Source organism: Malaclemys terrapin, chromosome 2 (assembly GCF_027887155.1).
Source record: "Malaclemys terrapin pileata isolate rMalTer1 chromosome 2, rMalTer1.hap1, whole genome shotgun sequence".
Taxonomy (NCBI): domain Eukaryota; kingdom Metazoa; phylum Chordata; order Testudines; family Emydidae; genus Malaclemys; species Malaclemys terrapin.
Window position 1 is genome coordinate 212,834,987 of NC_071506.1, and position 13,577 is coordinate 212,848,563.

The 13,577-nt window shown below is 39.7% G+C and overlaps 1 protein-coding gene across 1 annotated transcript in view; it reads right to left on the reverse strand.

The window, feature by feature from the left end:
* GPD1L (glycerol-3-phosphate dehydrogenase 1 like) overlaps window positions 1-12,047 on the reverse strand; it is a 37,185-nt gene extending 25,138 nt beyond the window's left edge. Inside the window, exons 1-3 of the mRNA XM_054019844.1 lie at window positions 11,880-12,047; window positions 4,194-4,371; window positions 2,105-2,245 (exon numbers count right to left, since the gene is read on the reverse strand). Coding sequence (XP_053875819.1) covers window positions 2,105-2,245; window positions 4,194-4,371; window positions 11,880-11,932 — 372 coding nt within the window. The 5' untranslated portion in view covers window positions 11,933-12,047. The remainder of the gene's footprint in view (window positions 1-2,104; window positions 2,246-4,193; window positions 4,372-11,879) is intronic.
* Between the last annotated feature and the right edge of the window lie 1,530 nt (window positions 12,048-13,577).

The window sequence follows — 13,577 nt, forward strand, 5'->3', positions numbered from 1 at the left end:
TTCCAGTCATTTACCCTGTCATAATCAATTTAAGGCAACATGATTACAGATGCATCATTCAGGGCCTCGTCCAGCATTCACCAAAGACCCAGATTTATTTTCACATATTAGGTTGAATTTGCAGGTCTGGCAGTTAAACATACACCTTTTATTTGTAAAGAGAATATACTGCATATAGAAATCAGACAGAGAGAGGAGCCCACCAATGCCATTTTACATAGCCCTCTTTCAGAGCAGAACTACACTAACTACAGCATTTGTTACCCATGGCCACGCTAAATGTACTTGCATAGTGATATAAATAGAGCAAGTGTGTGTATGCATGCACGCACGTGCATGTGCTTAGAAATAAAAAAATCCTCCATTACTTATGAATGGTGAGATGATTCCATTCTCACATGCTCTTTTGTTAGTGAGATCAGATCTCTGCCCCTTTGTACAGATTTTTGTCCCTTTGACAGAAAGTGGAAATAGGTAGTTTGCACACAGTTGCAACTGAATTAAAAAAAAAAAAAAAAAGTTTGCACCATTTCTTTAAAGAGAGCACCTACTGGACCACAGAAGCAGCTTAACAATGGGAAGTTGTCTGGTAACCAGTTCTGGCTTGTGTAAGAGAGGTCATCCAACATTATATTAAATATTCAAACTAAGAATATACTAATGTTTATGGAAGAAAATAGAAAGTGTTTTCCCTTGCATAAATAAATACTTTTTCCTTTGCATAATTTTACCAGTGCATTAAATATTTATTCTTTACATAAATATAGTCAATAACCATCAAGAATTTAAACTGTATTTTTAAAGAAATAAAGACCCAGTTTCTGATCCAAATCTGATCTGGGTAAAAGCCACAGTAACCAGACTGACATTTAGAGTTATTCTGGTTTCACACTGACATAAATGACATCATGGTAAACATATAGGCCAGAATAAGTTAAGGAAGAATCAATTACATTTCTCTCAAGAGTTTAAGAAAAAGAGTGAAGGAACATGTCCTCAATTCTGTTGGTGTAGGCTACTTGGTGCCTTCAAAATGTTCAGTCTGGGATTTTATTTTCATCTCAGATAGCCAGATGGCTGACATGGAAGTTTTCGTCGCTATATATTTATTGCTTTCAACACTATGCCAGAATCATGTGCCCTGTTTCTTTCATCCTTCAATTCAATGAATGTATAACCAAAAATTGATCTGTAAAGTACAACACCTGAACTAGAGCAGTGTTACCTTTTAATAAAATTCAAGCTTTCAAGACTAAATCCCTTCGATAGGGCAGGACTGACAAAAACAAGATTCAATGGTTTCAGCTAAACTAAAGAGAGACAAATTTATTTAAAAAATAAAAATGAAAGATCTGGAGGGTGAACCTGTGCCAGGAATGAGAACAGACAGGGGAACTTGTGCCGAGAAAATAAAGCACCCCCACCCTCAACCAAATGAAGGGCAAGAACAAAGTAATGTCTTCTAGAAGCTTGTGGGAATAACCAGATCTACCATAGCTTAATATTCAGAAACAAAACGTCATTTAAAACAGAAACTCCCTTGCCTCCAGCTCTATGAAAGCCCCTTTAAAATGCTGTTCCCAACAAGTTCCCATACTGGGACTGGTTTATCTTTTTGGATGGCTCTGAACAGTTTCTCTTGTTGCAGCAAAATCTTTGATGTGAACGAGAGCACTGTCCACTCAGTCACATGAGAGTCTCTCGTCAATTTTTAAAATGATCAGCTCAGTGTTTGGGATGTGAATTAACAACCAGACTATTATAGTTGTGCTCTGCTCTCCATCTAGTGATGTGTCCAGAATGAGAAAGTAAAAGGCAGAAAAGCCTGGTGGTGCAAAACATTTTTTTAAGTTAGTCTTGCAAGCAGTCTCACCTCCCTGTTACTGAAAATGACAGAATAAAATAAAAAACACTGCATAACAATTCACTAGTGACTAGGACTCAAATTCTGATTGTACCTCCAAAGAAGTCTTACTGAACAATGAAGAAAAAAATAACAATTTGGCTGGAACATGGAAAGATTTTTCATCTCAAACTCTTAGTTGAATGGTTTCAGAAGATTCCATTATATATTGACAATGTTAACATATAGCATTTATTATACCTTGATGAGAGTTATCCCAACAGCTTTCTTTGGTACCCGTCCTGTGATCTCATCACAGATCTTATGAATAAACTGGTGAGGAATGACAAAGACCAACAAGTCTGCATCTTGCACAGCTTCGTTAAGATTTGGAATGGCAATCTGTACAATTATGGGAGACAAAGGGTGTTGTGAAACAAAAGAATTTTTAAAAAATTAATTCTATTCAAAAGTTCTCTAAAAATAATCTAGACGAGCTTTCTGAGAATGATAATTTCTATCATGTTATATCAATAAGAGAAAAAAAAAAACATGCACATTACATTCCTACACATGTGAGAGCATCAAATGCTTTCAAGCCAACCCAACCCAAAACATATTGGGCCAAATTTTGAAAGGGGCCTTTCCCTGCCTTCTAATATTGTGCACACAATCAATTGTACCTGCAAATGACAGAATTTAGACAGATAACTACCAAATTTGCAGGAGCAAATGATGTTCACACCTAGAAATCAGAGTTCAGACATCTAACTAATATTCACAACCTAATTGATTGAAATGCAAAATTAGAGGCCGTTTTTGAATGTCTCTTGCTTAGCTGCTGGTTTGGCAAAACAGTTTACATTTCTAATACACTACTGCACTCAGAAAAATTAGGCCTGGTCTACACCTAAAACTTAGGTCGACCTAGCTACATTGCTCGGGGCTGTGAAAAATTCACACTCCTCAGAGACGTAGTTAAGTCAACCTAAGCACATTGTAGACCTAGCTACCACCTCTCGAGGAGGTGTATTTACTATAGCGATGGAAAAAACCTTTCCCTCTCACTGTAGCAAGTGCCAACATTACAATGCCACAGCACCACAGCTGCAGCACCACACCTGTGCCACTGTAGTGCTTGTAATATAGATATGTCCTGTTTAAAAAAAAAAAAAAAAAAAAAAAAAACCTTCAGTCTCTCTTACATCTGTTTCCTGATGTTCTATTTTTGATTCTTAAAAGGTTTTGTTTTTCTTTTTAAGGTGACCAGCTTCCAAGCCACCTGCCAGACTTCACCCTTTTCCAACAAGTGATGAGGACTTTAAAGCAGTCCTCATTTTTAACCACACTTGAAATAACAGAGGCACCAAAAATGAGTTCTGGGGCTGTACAGTGACCTCTGCAATCACTATTAATGGAGGTAATGAACAAGAACAACCTGGGTAACACCAAAGTTTCCCTGGTCTATGACAAAAGGGAAATAATAAATTGCCTAGGGAGACTGTGGAATCTCCATCACTGGAGATTTTTAAGAGCAGGTTAGACAAACATCTGTCAGGGATGGTCTAGATAATACTTAGTCCTGCCATGAGTGCAGGGGACTGGAATAGACCTCTCAAGGTCTCTTCCAGTTCTATTAGTCTATGATTTACTTCACATTAGGAGACTGGTGCAGCATTTAGGTTTCAATGGCACCAATAGAACCATAATCTAGCTACAGGCAGTTTTTAACCCATAGGTTTTCCTATTAAATTGTCAGTTGCTGCTCTCTCCTCCTACTTCTAGCTCTTTCTGGGCCAGATTCATGATTGCCCACCACAATATGTTGTCATTTACACCAGTGCGAACTGCGTGAAAAATGTCACCATTCAGGTTTGGCAGCACTTTACACTGGCATAAATGACTACGAAAGTGAACAGCCTTTACATAATTCAATGCAGCTTTCAGTAGTGAAATTCCAGAGGGTCTGAAATTCCACCTTTCTTCCAAACTTGTCAGTCAGTTCCTTTCCAAAATTGAGGGCAAATCTTTATGGTAGTTATGGGCAAAGGCATTAATCTTTCTATTATTTTCACGTGTTTGCATATATACACAATACAGCATATGGTGCCATAAAGTCATTGAAGGGGAAAATCTATTACAAGATTATGTTAGCTATCAACTACCTTAGAGAGCTCAGCTGTTCGGAACCCTTGATTGTGCCCATATCATTAACAAAATAGTTAGAGTTTGACAAAAAGCAAAAAAGTGAATGAAACACTCCTATCTCACTTCTGACTATAAACAATTATATATATATATATATATATATACACACACACACACGCCAAGTTTAGCTTCCAAGTCTTACCACATTTTCAGGCAGCTTGTAACCAGGGAGATATTTTACATTTTCATGTTCATTATTTATGATATCTGTCAGTTTTCTCCCATTAATATTTTCCTCAAAGACCCACATTTTCACTGTGGAAGCAAACTTTTGCATATTTTTTACATTATTGCCTATTATTTTGGCAACAGCAGAGCCCCTAGGAAAGAAAACAGAAAAAAGATATTCTAAAATTATACTAACTTTGTTCTGGAAAAAAAGGTCACTTAACACATACACACCCCCCCGCCATCCTACCCACCCCCAAAATAACCAGGCAATTGGTCCAATTACTATTTAAAAATTTTGAACTAATAAAATGGGGGGGGGGAGAAAATCAACCAATCATTCATATATTTTGCTTTTGTTTAAACAAATACAGTCAGAAAAGAGCTCAGTAGACTGAAACATTTACTCATACCCCTCGAATTGCTTCTTCTGCTCATCAGACATCCAGGGGGAGTTCAGTAACTTCATATGCACAGATTCAAAAGGATTATATTTTTCAATGCAGTGGTAAGAAGCTACATACAACTTCTAAATAACTGAAAAATTAAATTTAAAAAAGAAATGATGGGTCAGCAAGTTTTGTAAAATCCTCTTGCCAGTGGTGAGAAGATTTCCTCTGGCAGGGGGGCACTAACCCATCAATTTCTGCAGAACATCAACTACAGCGTGACAGTCTTCCAAATGTGATCTGATGCAGTGCCATCTTCCTGAGTTTGCAGACAAACACTTTCATTGCTGCTCAAATCTTTTTTCCTCCCAAACAGCAGCAGAATAAAATTAACAAGATTCTGGAGTCATATTTACTCAGATCTCTGGACAACAGTGAAACTGCCCAAGAATTTCATTATGCAGGAAAAGTTACAAGCAATAGCAGTCAGGTACAGGAACTATATATGAGGGAGAAGAGTAGATTCTCCCACTCCCAATGGCCTTGGGTTCATGATTTGTGTGTGCATGTGTGGGGTTTTTATGTTACTTATTACTATCATTATTAATTTCCTGCATTCTCCCATTTGCCTTCACCTGCCCCGCAGCCTAAGGGGAGGCCATCAGAAGTAACTTCATGGGTGTGGGAGCAGGAAAAAAGGTGTGTGCTTTAAAAGACTGCATATTAAGAGGCAAATACTGTTTTAACTTTATAAATTTAGCCACATATAAGCCCCTAGCATGATTCCCTAACAGCTAAAGCTTATTACAGAGTATTTGTAGTGAATTAGATTCATTCTATAAGAGCTTTTAATGCAGCAGTAGGGATTTGGCTATTACAATCCTTGTGATCACTTAGTAAGCATAAGAAATATTTATAACATGCCATGTAAAGGCTTTCACTACATATAACAATTCTTGTTGAATTAAATCATAAAAGTGTTATTTCTTTAAAAGACTGCAAGAAAATGTTTTTTAATAGAGTATTTCTTTTTACAGCAGTATTTCATGTTCCACAAAATTTCCTGAGCCAAGAAGGTGACAATGTTACCAAAACTAACATCTTGATTATAAATGCTGCAATGCCTGCCTGCTACATCCTGGAAAGCATAAGTCAAGCTATTGTCCTGAACTAATTTACGTTGCTTATGGAGTTAGAAAAGGAAATGAAAATTAGCTTTTAAGACTTGGGAATTAAAACAGAGAGGGACTTTGATGTAATGGCCAGAACATAGGAGTGGTAGATGAGAGTTCAGGGTTCTTTGCCTAGTTCTGTCACCAACTATCTTGTGTTACTATAGGCAATTTACCTTACCAATCTGTTTCAGTTTTCCGGTCTCTGCAATGGAAATAATAATATTTAATATATCACAAGGTGTGTTGTGTGTAAAGTGTTTTGAAATTCTCGGATGGAAGGGGCTATAAAAACAAAGTTTTTTTAGTACTATATTTAAATAAAGACTGTTAAGTTTCTCTCTTTGGTCTTAATCTCCACTAAGTATTTTGCAAACATTGTTGATAGAGAAATACAGTGTTAATTCTAACTCAGCCTAAATGTGCACATGGTTTTTGTTTTGTTTTTATTGTACTGTACCATACACTGACATTATATTATTTTTGATTACAAATATTTGCACTGTAAAACAAAAGAAATAGTATTTTTAATTCACCTAATACAAGTACTGTAGTGCAATATCTTTATCATGAAAGTTTAACTTACAAATGTAGAATTACGTACAAAAAAATAACTGCACTCAAAAATAAAACAATGTAAAAGTTTAGGGCATACACGTCCACTCAATCCTACTTCTTGTTCAGGCAATTGCTCAAATAAATTTGTTTACATTTGCAGGAGATAATGCTGCCTGCTTCTTGTTCACAATGTCACCTGAAAGTAAGAACAGGCGTTCACATGGCACTGTTGTAGCAGATATCACAAGATATTTACGTGCCAGATGCACTAACCATTCATATGTCTCTTCATGCTTCAACCACCATTCCAGAGGACATGCGTCCATGCCGATGACGGGTTCTGCTCAATAACAATCCAAAGCAGTGCGGACCAACGCACATTCATTTTCATTATCTGTCAGATGCCACCAGCAGAAGGTTGATTTTCTTTTTTGATGGTTCGGATTCTGAAGTTTCCGCATCAGAGTGTTGCTCTTTTAACTCTTCTGTAAGCATGCTCCACACCTCATCCCTCTCAGATTTTGGAAGGCACTTCAGATTCTTAAACCTTGGGTCAAGTGCCGTAGCTATCTTTAGAAATCTCACATTGATACCTTCTTTGTGTTTTGTCAAATCTACAGTGAAAGTGTTCTTAAATTGAACAACATGTGCTGGGTCATCATCCAAGATGACTATAACATGAAATATATGGCAGAATGCAGATAAAACAGAGCAGGAGACATGCAATTCTCCCCCCAAGGAGTTCAGTCACAAATTTAGTTAGCAATTTTTTTCAATGAGCATCATCAGCATGGAAGCATGTCCTCTGGAATGGTGGCCAAAGCATGAAGGGGTATACAAACGTTTAGCATATCTGGCACGTAAATACCTGGCAATGCTGGCTACAAAAGTGACATGCAAACACCTGTTCTTACTTTCAAGTGACATTGTAAATAATAAGTGGGCAGCATTATCTCCCGTAAATGTAAACAAACTTGTTTGTCTGAGCAACTGGCTGAACAAGAAGTAATATAAAGTGAGCACTGTACACTTTGTATTCTGTGTTGTAATTGAAATCAATATATTTGAAAATGTAGAAAAACATCCAAATATATTTAATAAATTTCTATTGGTATTCTATTGTTTAACAGTATGATTAAAAGTGTGATTAACTGCAATTAATTTTTTAACTGTGATTAATTATTTTTAGTTAATCGCGTAAGTTAACTGTGATTAATTGACAGCCCTACTTTGCATATGTACAGTGTGCACTGCTCACACCACAAGTTCCATTATTGTTTAATAGTTAGATGGTCTGGACTGTCTCTTTTCCTTCTTTGACTGTTATAAGAATAAGCTGGTCATTGATTTCCTGTGTTCAGGAATACCTAAAATGTGACTTCACTGCTTCCTATTTCATTGTAATGTTACAAGAACTAAACTAGAAGTAAATTGGGCAAAGTCACAAGAATGACATCAGGAATCTAAATGCCATAAATAGAGTGAGATAGCAACTCCCCACCCCAATTTTAACCAACACACAAATCAGCACACTCAGATTTCCTACAACTGATAACATGGAATCAGAAGTCCATTCCTCACCTTGGGTTGACTTAGAGTGCATTCATGACATTACCAAGCAAAAGAATTGGTATGCTTACTGATTGGTTTCTAGTAAAATACTTCCAGCATCATGGGTCAAGCTGTAATATTTTGTGCCTACAGTAGCTCAGTTGCACAGGAAAACCCAGTACATTCTTCTCAATCACAACAGGAACACCTTCCAAGTGAAAGCTAACAGCACTCAGATCATTAAATAAGGTAACTCAATTTCAAAGGGCAATATTCCTCCTTGGTGCAAGTGCAAAGTTCTGGCCAGGAATAAAAACCTGTTTAATGCAGGGCTCCGGGATTCTTTGCGGTGAGAGGGTCCCAGAGTTCAGGCTGCAGCTTGAGCCAGAACAGCTATACTGCAGTTAAACAGCTCCTGAGTCCGAGCCCCATTAAACCAAGTCAGCTGGCACAGGCCAGCTGTGGGTTTTTAATTGCAGTGCTGTGTCGACATACCCAAAGAGGGCAATTGGGAACTATCAAGGTAACTCACCAGGCAACACAGTGCTGACTTCTTTTGAGTGATAGTGTAGTAGAAGAGAAGTGTGGAAACTGTCAGAAAGAAGTAGGTGAGGTAGGATACAGATGGTTCAGTTTGTTAATCATTATGAAGTCCATCTAAAGAGCCCTAAGTTACAGGTAATTTGACACATGGCAGAAATCCACGAGAGGTGCCACAGTATGAGATTTTTTGGGGGCACTTCTTTCTCCTATGCAAAGTTACTAAAATTCTTGAATGTTGTATTGTGTGTCATGATGGATGTCAAATTTTCACAATGAAATGAATTAAGCTCCATTCCTGCAAATAGTCTTGAGTTCAACAGAGTACTCACATGCATAAACAAACTGCTTCTTGTAGCACTGGTATTCCTTTAATCTAGATATTTTTTTAAAAAATATAAAAACAAAACAAGATCCAAGATGTGAAAGCTCCTGACTAAGACCCTGTCATAAACAGATAGTTAAGGGTTAATGCCTCTTTTACCTGTAAAGGGTTAAAAAGTTCACCTAGCCTAGCTGACACCTGACCAGAGGAACCAATGAGGGGATAAGATGTTTCAAAAGGAAGGAGGGAAGTTCCCTTTGTTTAGAGTTAGTTTCAGTTTAGGGGTTCTGAACCTGAACCCGACCAGAGGGGGCCCCGCAAGGAAGGGGGCCCCTAAAAGTGGCAAAATAAATACCGCATTCCAGTTTCTGCATTGTAAGGGGCCCCGCCTGGACATATGCTCAGAGGGGGCCACTGTTCGGAGGGGGCCACGTTCTTTGTTGCTACGGCCCAGGGGGTTCACATGCAGATGGGGACCTGCATGTGAACCCCTAAACTGAAACTGACTCTAAACAAAGGGAACTTCCCTCCTTCCTTTTGAAACATCTTATCTCCCCATTGGTTCCTCTGGTCAGGTGTCAGCTAGGCTAGGTGAACTTTTTAACCCTTTACAGGTAAAAGAGGCATTAACCCTTAACTATCTGTTTATGACAGACCCTGATCCAGCAAACATTTACACATGTATTTCCATTGTTCATTGCTCATAAGCATTTGCAGAATCAGAGTAATAGGCCCCAATTCATGGCAGCACTTAAGCATATACTTAATTTTAAGCATGTGATTAAGTGCTGCACTGAACTGAGATGCTTTCCTGAATCAGGGCCTTAGTCAAGATCTCTCACTTCTTGATTCTTGGGAGGGGGGCACGGAAGAATAGTCTGGATTATAGAAATACTTGTGATTTAATAAGGAGCTAGAAAATAGTTGCTTATCAAAATATTTCCTAGATTAAAATCTTTTTCATTCGTTTTTCTTTCTTCCACCCCTTCATAGACAATTCACTTTCCCTTTAAGAGATGTGTGGCAAACTGTTGTTTGGCCCAAAAGATAATGACAGTTCCTACCACTGAAAGCACAATCTCTTCTCACAATTTAGCAGATATGATTATTTTGCCCTCCAAATATCTGTCAGCACACACACGGGCAATTCTTGAATACTGAGCTGATCTAATTAGTAATCACAACAAAAAAAATAATTAAAGCTACACCCACACAGTTGTAGCTGGTATATAATTTCAATGAAGCTTCTCACACTTCGATGCATGCTAGTTTCAGTATAGACCATATGTAACTGCAGTTAATTTAATTAGCAAAGATTCCTATTTGCTTCATGTATGAGACTGACAAGTTGAAAGGAAATAAATAAGCAAAAGCAAAAGTTATGCAGCATTTTATAGAACAAAGTTCATTTTACAAGTTAGTACAAGGCAAGCATCAGGGTATGATCTCAGTTGGTTAACCATCACTCCCTCAAAAAACAAAAACAAAACTCCACGTGACCTTGCACTGTGCAACTTCCAGAACTTTGCAAAACAATAGCCATATTAAAAGGCAGTTACATAAAGTGAACAGCAGCAGCATTTTAACAGTGGGATTGTTAAAGTTACTTTGACCAGGGACTCTAATGTTCTGGTTTTGTTTCACAAATTGTAGTGTCCTGTCCCTTTCTATCTAGCTGAATGTTACAATTCATGGAAAAACACTGGAGTTCTCTAAAGTTAAACATTTTTTTTAAATTATATCTAACTGATGTTATTCATAAGTCATCCCTGGCAGCATCCTGTTTTTAAAATTAATTAAAGTGACAAACTGTGAAGATACATTTATATAATTAATAAATAATAATACTCTGTACTTCACACTTTTCAACTGAGGTTCTGCGTTCTTTACACAGATGGGAAGTAAAATGGGAAAAAGACAAAGTGGAAAACTGAGGCACAGAAAGGTCAAGGGCATGGTACGGCTCCTATTGAAATTAATGGCAAAACTCCCATTAACTTTAATGGAAACAAAATTGGGACATTAGTCATTTGTCCAAAGTGAAAAGCAAGTGGCAGATTTGGCAATCAAGCCACATTTTATTAAGCCTTTTATGCTCCACAACATGTAGGAAATTGAAGTCCATCTGACTTCAACTCCCCTTCTTGATATTAAGAGATTACTGATACAGTATATTGCCCAGTGTCCTGTAATTCATCTGAAAGATAGATGCATTGGCAAACAATTTGTATGAAAGACACCATATAAAATAAATTTATATTTCATCACTTTGGGGGCTGAGTTCATCCAAGTTCAGGCAACATAATCAGCTGAAAATGTGCAGAATCTTTAACGTCTTTGCCAGCTGATATCAGAGCTGACAGAAGTGGGCACACAACAGATGCCAGGTTAAAAATATCCCATTGTAACTTCTGTATAGAAAAGTTTAACTTACACGGGGGACATAGCAGTGTGCCTGATTCTCTAATTTGTTACACCACTGACTTTCAGTGGAACATCTGATGCAGAACTAGAGCAATGGAGTGGGGGGGGAGATCAGGCCCAGTGTAGCCAAAGTTTGCTCTTCCTGTATGGTTGGGACAACACTGCCACATTCTTCCTCTTTAAAGTTAACAGAAGTAAAATACATCCTAATAAACCTAAACACACATATCCTAAAACAAACTGACTCTACAAAAACAAACATCGCATCCCGGATTTTCCACAAATTGACAACCTGATTTGGAGAGATTCCCCAGAAGCAATACACGAAGTAGGTTTAACTGAAACTAGAGATGAGCAGAACAACTTTGGCCAGATTTTGCTTTCAGAACGGTACCACTCCAAAGCCACTCTAGTCCGGTACCAACGCTTCACTGCGTGCAAGCCAGGGGAGAATCAGGCCCGGTGGCCTTGCCACAGAGTTTCCTGAGGCGGGGAAACCCTCCATCCCCACAGGTGGAAGGCTGTACACCCAGCCTTAAAATCCATCCTCCCCGACCCCTGGCAGAGAGCGCAGAGCGGCTCCGGCCTACGCCCTCTCCACGCGTTGGCCCGTGTTTCTCTGCCCCCACAAGAGGCACCGCCGGGGAAGAGGCGAGGGGCGGCGGCTCCTCCCGCGCTGCTCTGCGGGCAGCCGCACTCACCAGTTCCCCGAGCCCACGATGCAGACTCTCAGCGGCGCCGAGACCAGAGCCATAGCGGGCGCTGCACCACCAGCCGCGAGCCGCGCCGCGCCGCTCGGCACCGGGTCTCGGCAGGGGAAGGAGCGGCGAGCGGCGAGCGCCTCCCAGCCGTGCACCGGAGAGAAAGCCCGGTGCACGCCGCCCGCCCTTAGGCGCTCACATGCTACCGCTCCCGCGGCTTGCTGGGAGCTGTAGTCCGTGCCCCGGTGCGGGTGCAAAGCTGACGCCCCCCCCGGGCTAGTGTCTGCACTGGCTTCCTAGAGTGTGATCTGCTTGCAAGCCGGGCGATGGAGGGCGGGGCGGGCAGGATCCAGGATGGTCTCTTGTGCATCCTTTTCCACAGCTGGGGGCATGTTCATTCTTGGAGCTGGGGGGGTCAAGAGCTCCTTCCCCAGATTTCCCACCCCCAAACACCAGGCAAGCAATCAAGGTCTCAGGCCATCTGTTGTCCAAGGAGGGCTGGATGGGGGGCTCCCTTTTTCAACCAGGGTGAAAAGTTGTCCTGATGGAGAGAAGCTGCCCCAAGATCAAGGCTCCTTGGTTATTATGTAAAAAGAGGCGTTTTGCCCTCTTTTCAAAGTATTAATATAGTTAGATACTAAGCTAAGAGCCGACTAAGGGGGATGTGATAGAGGTCTGTAAAATCATGAATGGCGTGGACAACGTGAATACAGAAATGTTATTTACCTTTTCCCAGAATACAAAAAACGGGTCACCCAATTAAATTAGTTGGTAGCAGGTTTAATACAAATAAGAGGACGTACTTTTTCAGAAAGTGCACAAATAACTGGATTCAAAAAAACATTAGATAAGTTCATGGAGGATAGGTCCATCGCTGGCTATTAGTCAAGATGGTCAGGAATGTAACCCCATGCTTTCAACCCCAGGGATGCAAACCTCTGACTGCCTGAAGCTGGGAGGGGAAGACAAGGGTGCATCACTCCAACTGCCCAGTTCTGTACACTCCACCTACAGCTCTGACACTGGCCACTGTCGGAGTCAGGATACTGGGCTGAATTGACCATTGGTCTGACCCAATTTAGCAGTTCTGATGTTCTTAATTTACATTCATATAATGTCTTTCATCTAAAGAATTCCCAGATTCATTACAACATATGATGCAAGGGCCATCCCGTACAGATCCAGATGCAATACTGGGGCCTATAAATACAACACCAATGAAATGCAGCCATCTCTGGGGCAAGCAGTGGCAAATATTTATCAAAAAACATTCAACACAACAGTGGAGAAAAAACATAGATTGGCCAAGGCCACCTGAGGAGGCCCCTGCTCTTACAGAAAGTGCTATAGGATCTTTTATGTTCAAACATAGCAGATAATTTTTAGGTCTTATCTGAAAGAAACATAGAATACCTGGTACCCACTTAACTTCTGTAGCTCAGAAAGCAGAAGGGCTGGAATTTGAACTTGTAATTCCGTGAGGTGCGGGCTTTTCAAGAACAAGAGTAATATATAGTTTCATATGCTGTGCTTAATGTAAATCGGATAGAGGGAGAGAGTAATAAACAAAGCGACCATTAAGTAGACTTCTGTCTGAAGGATATGAAACCAAATATTTGCTATGTTTAAGTGGTTCAGTGCTCTAGTTTTGTTTCGTTTTCTGAAGTTGTTCATCCACATTTTTCCCCTGGGTTCTTC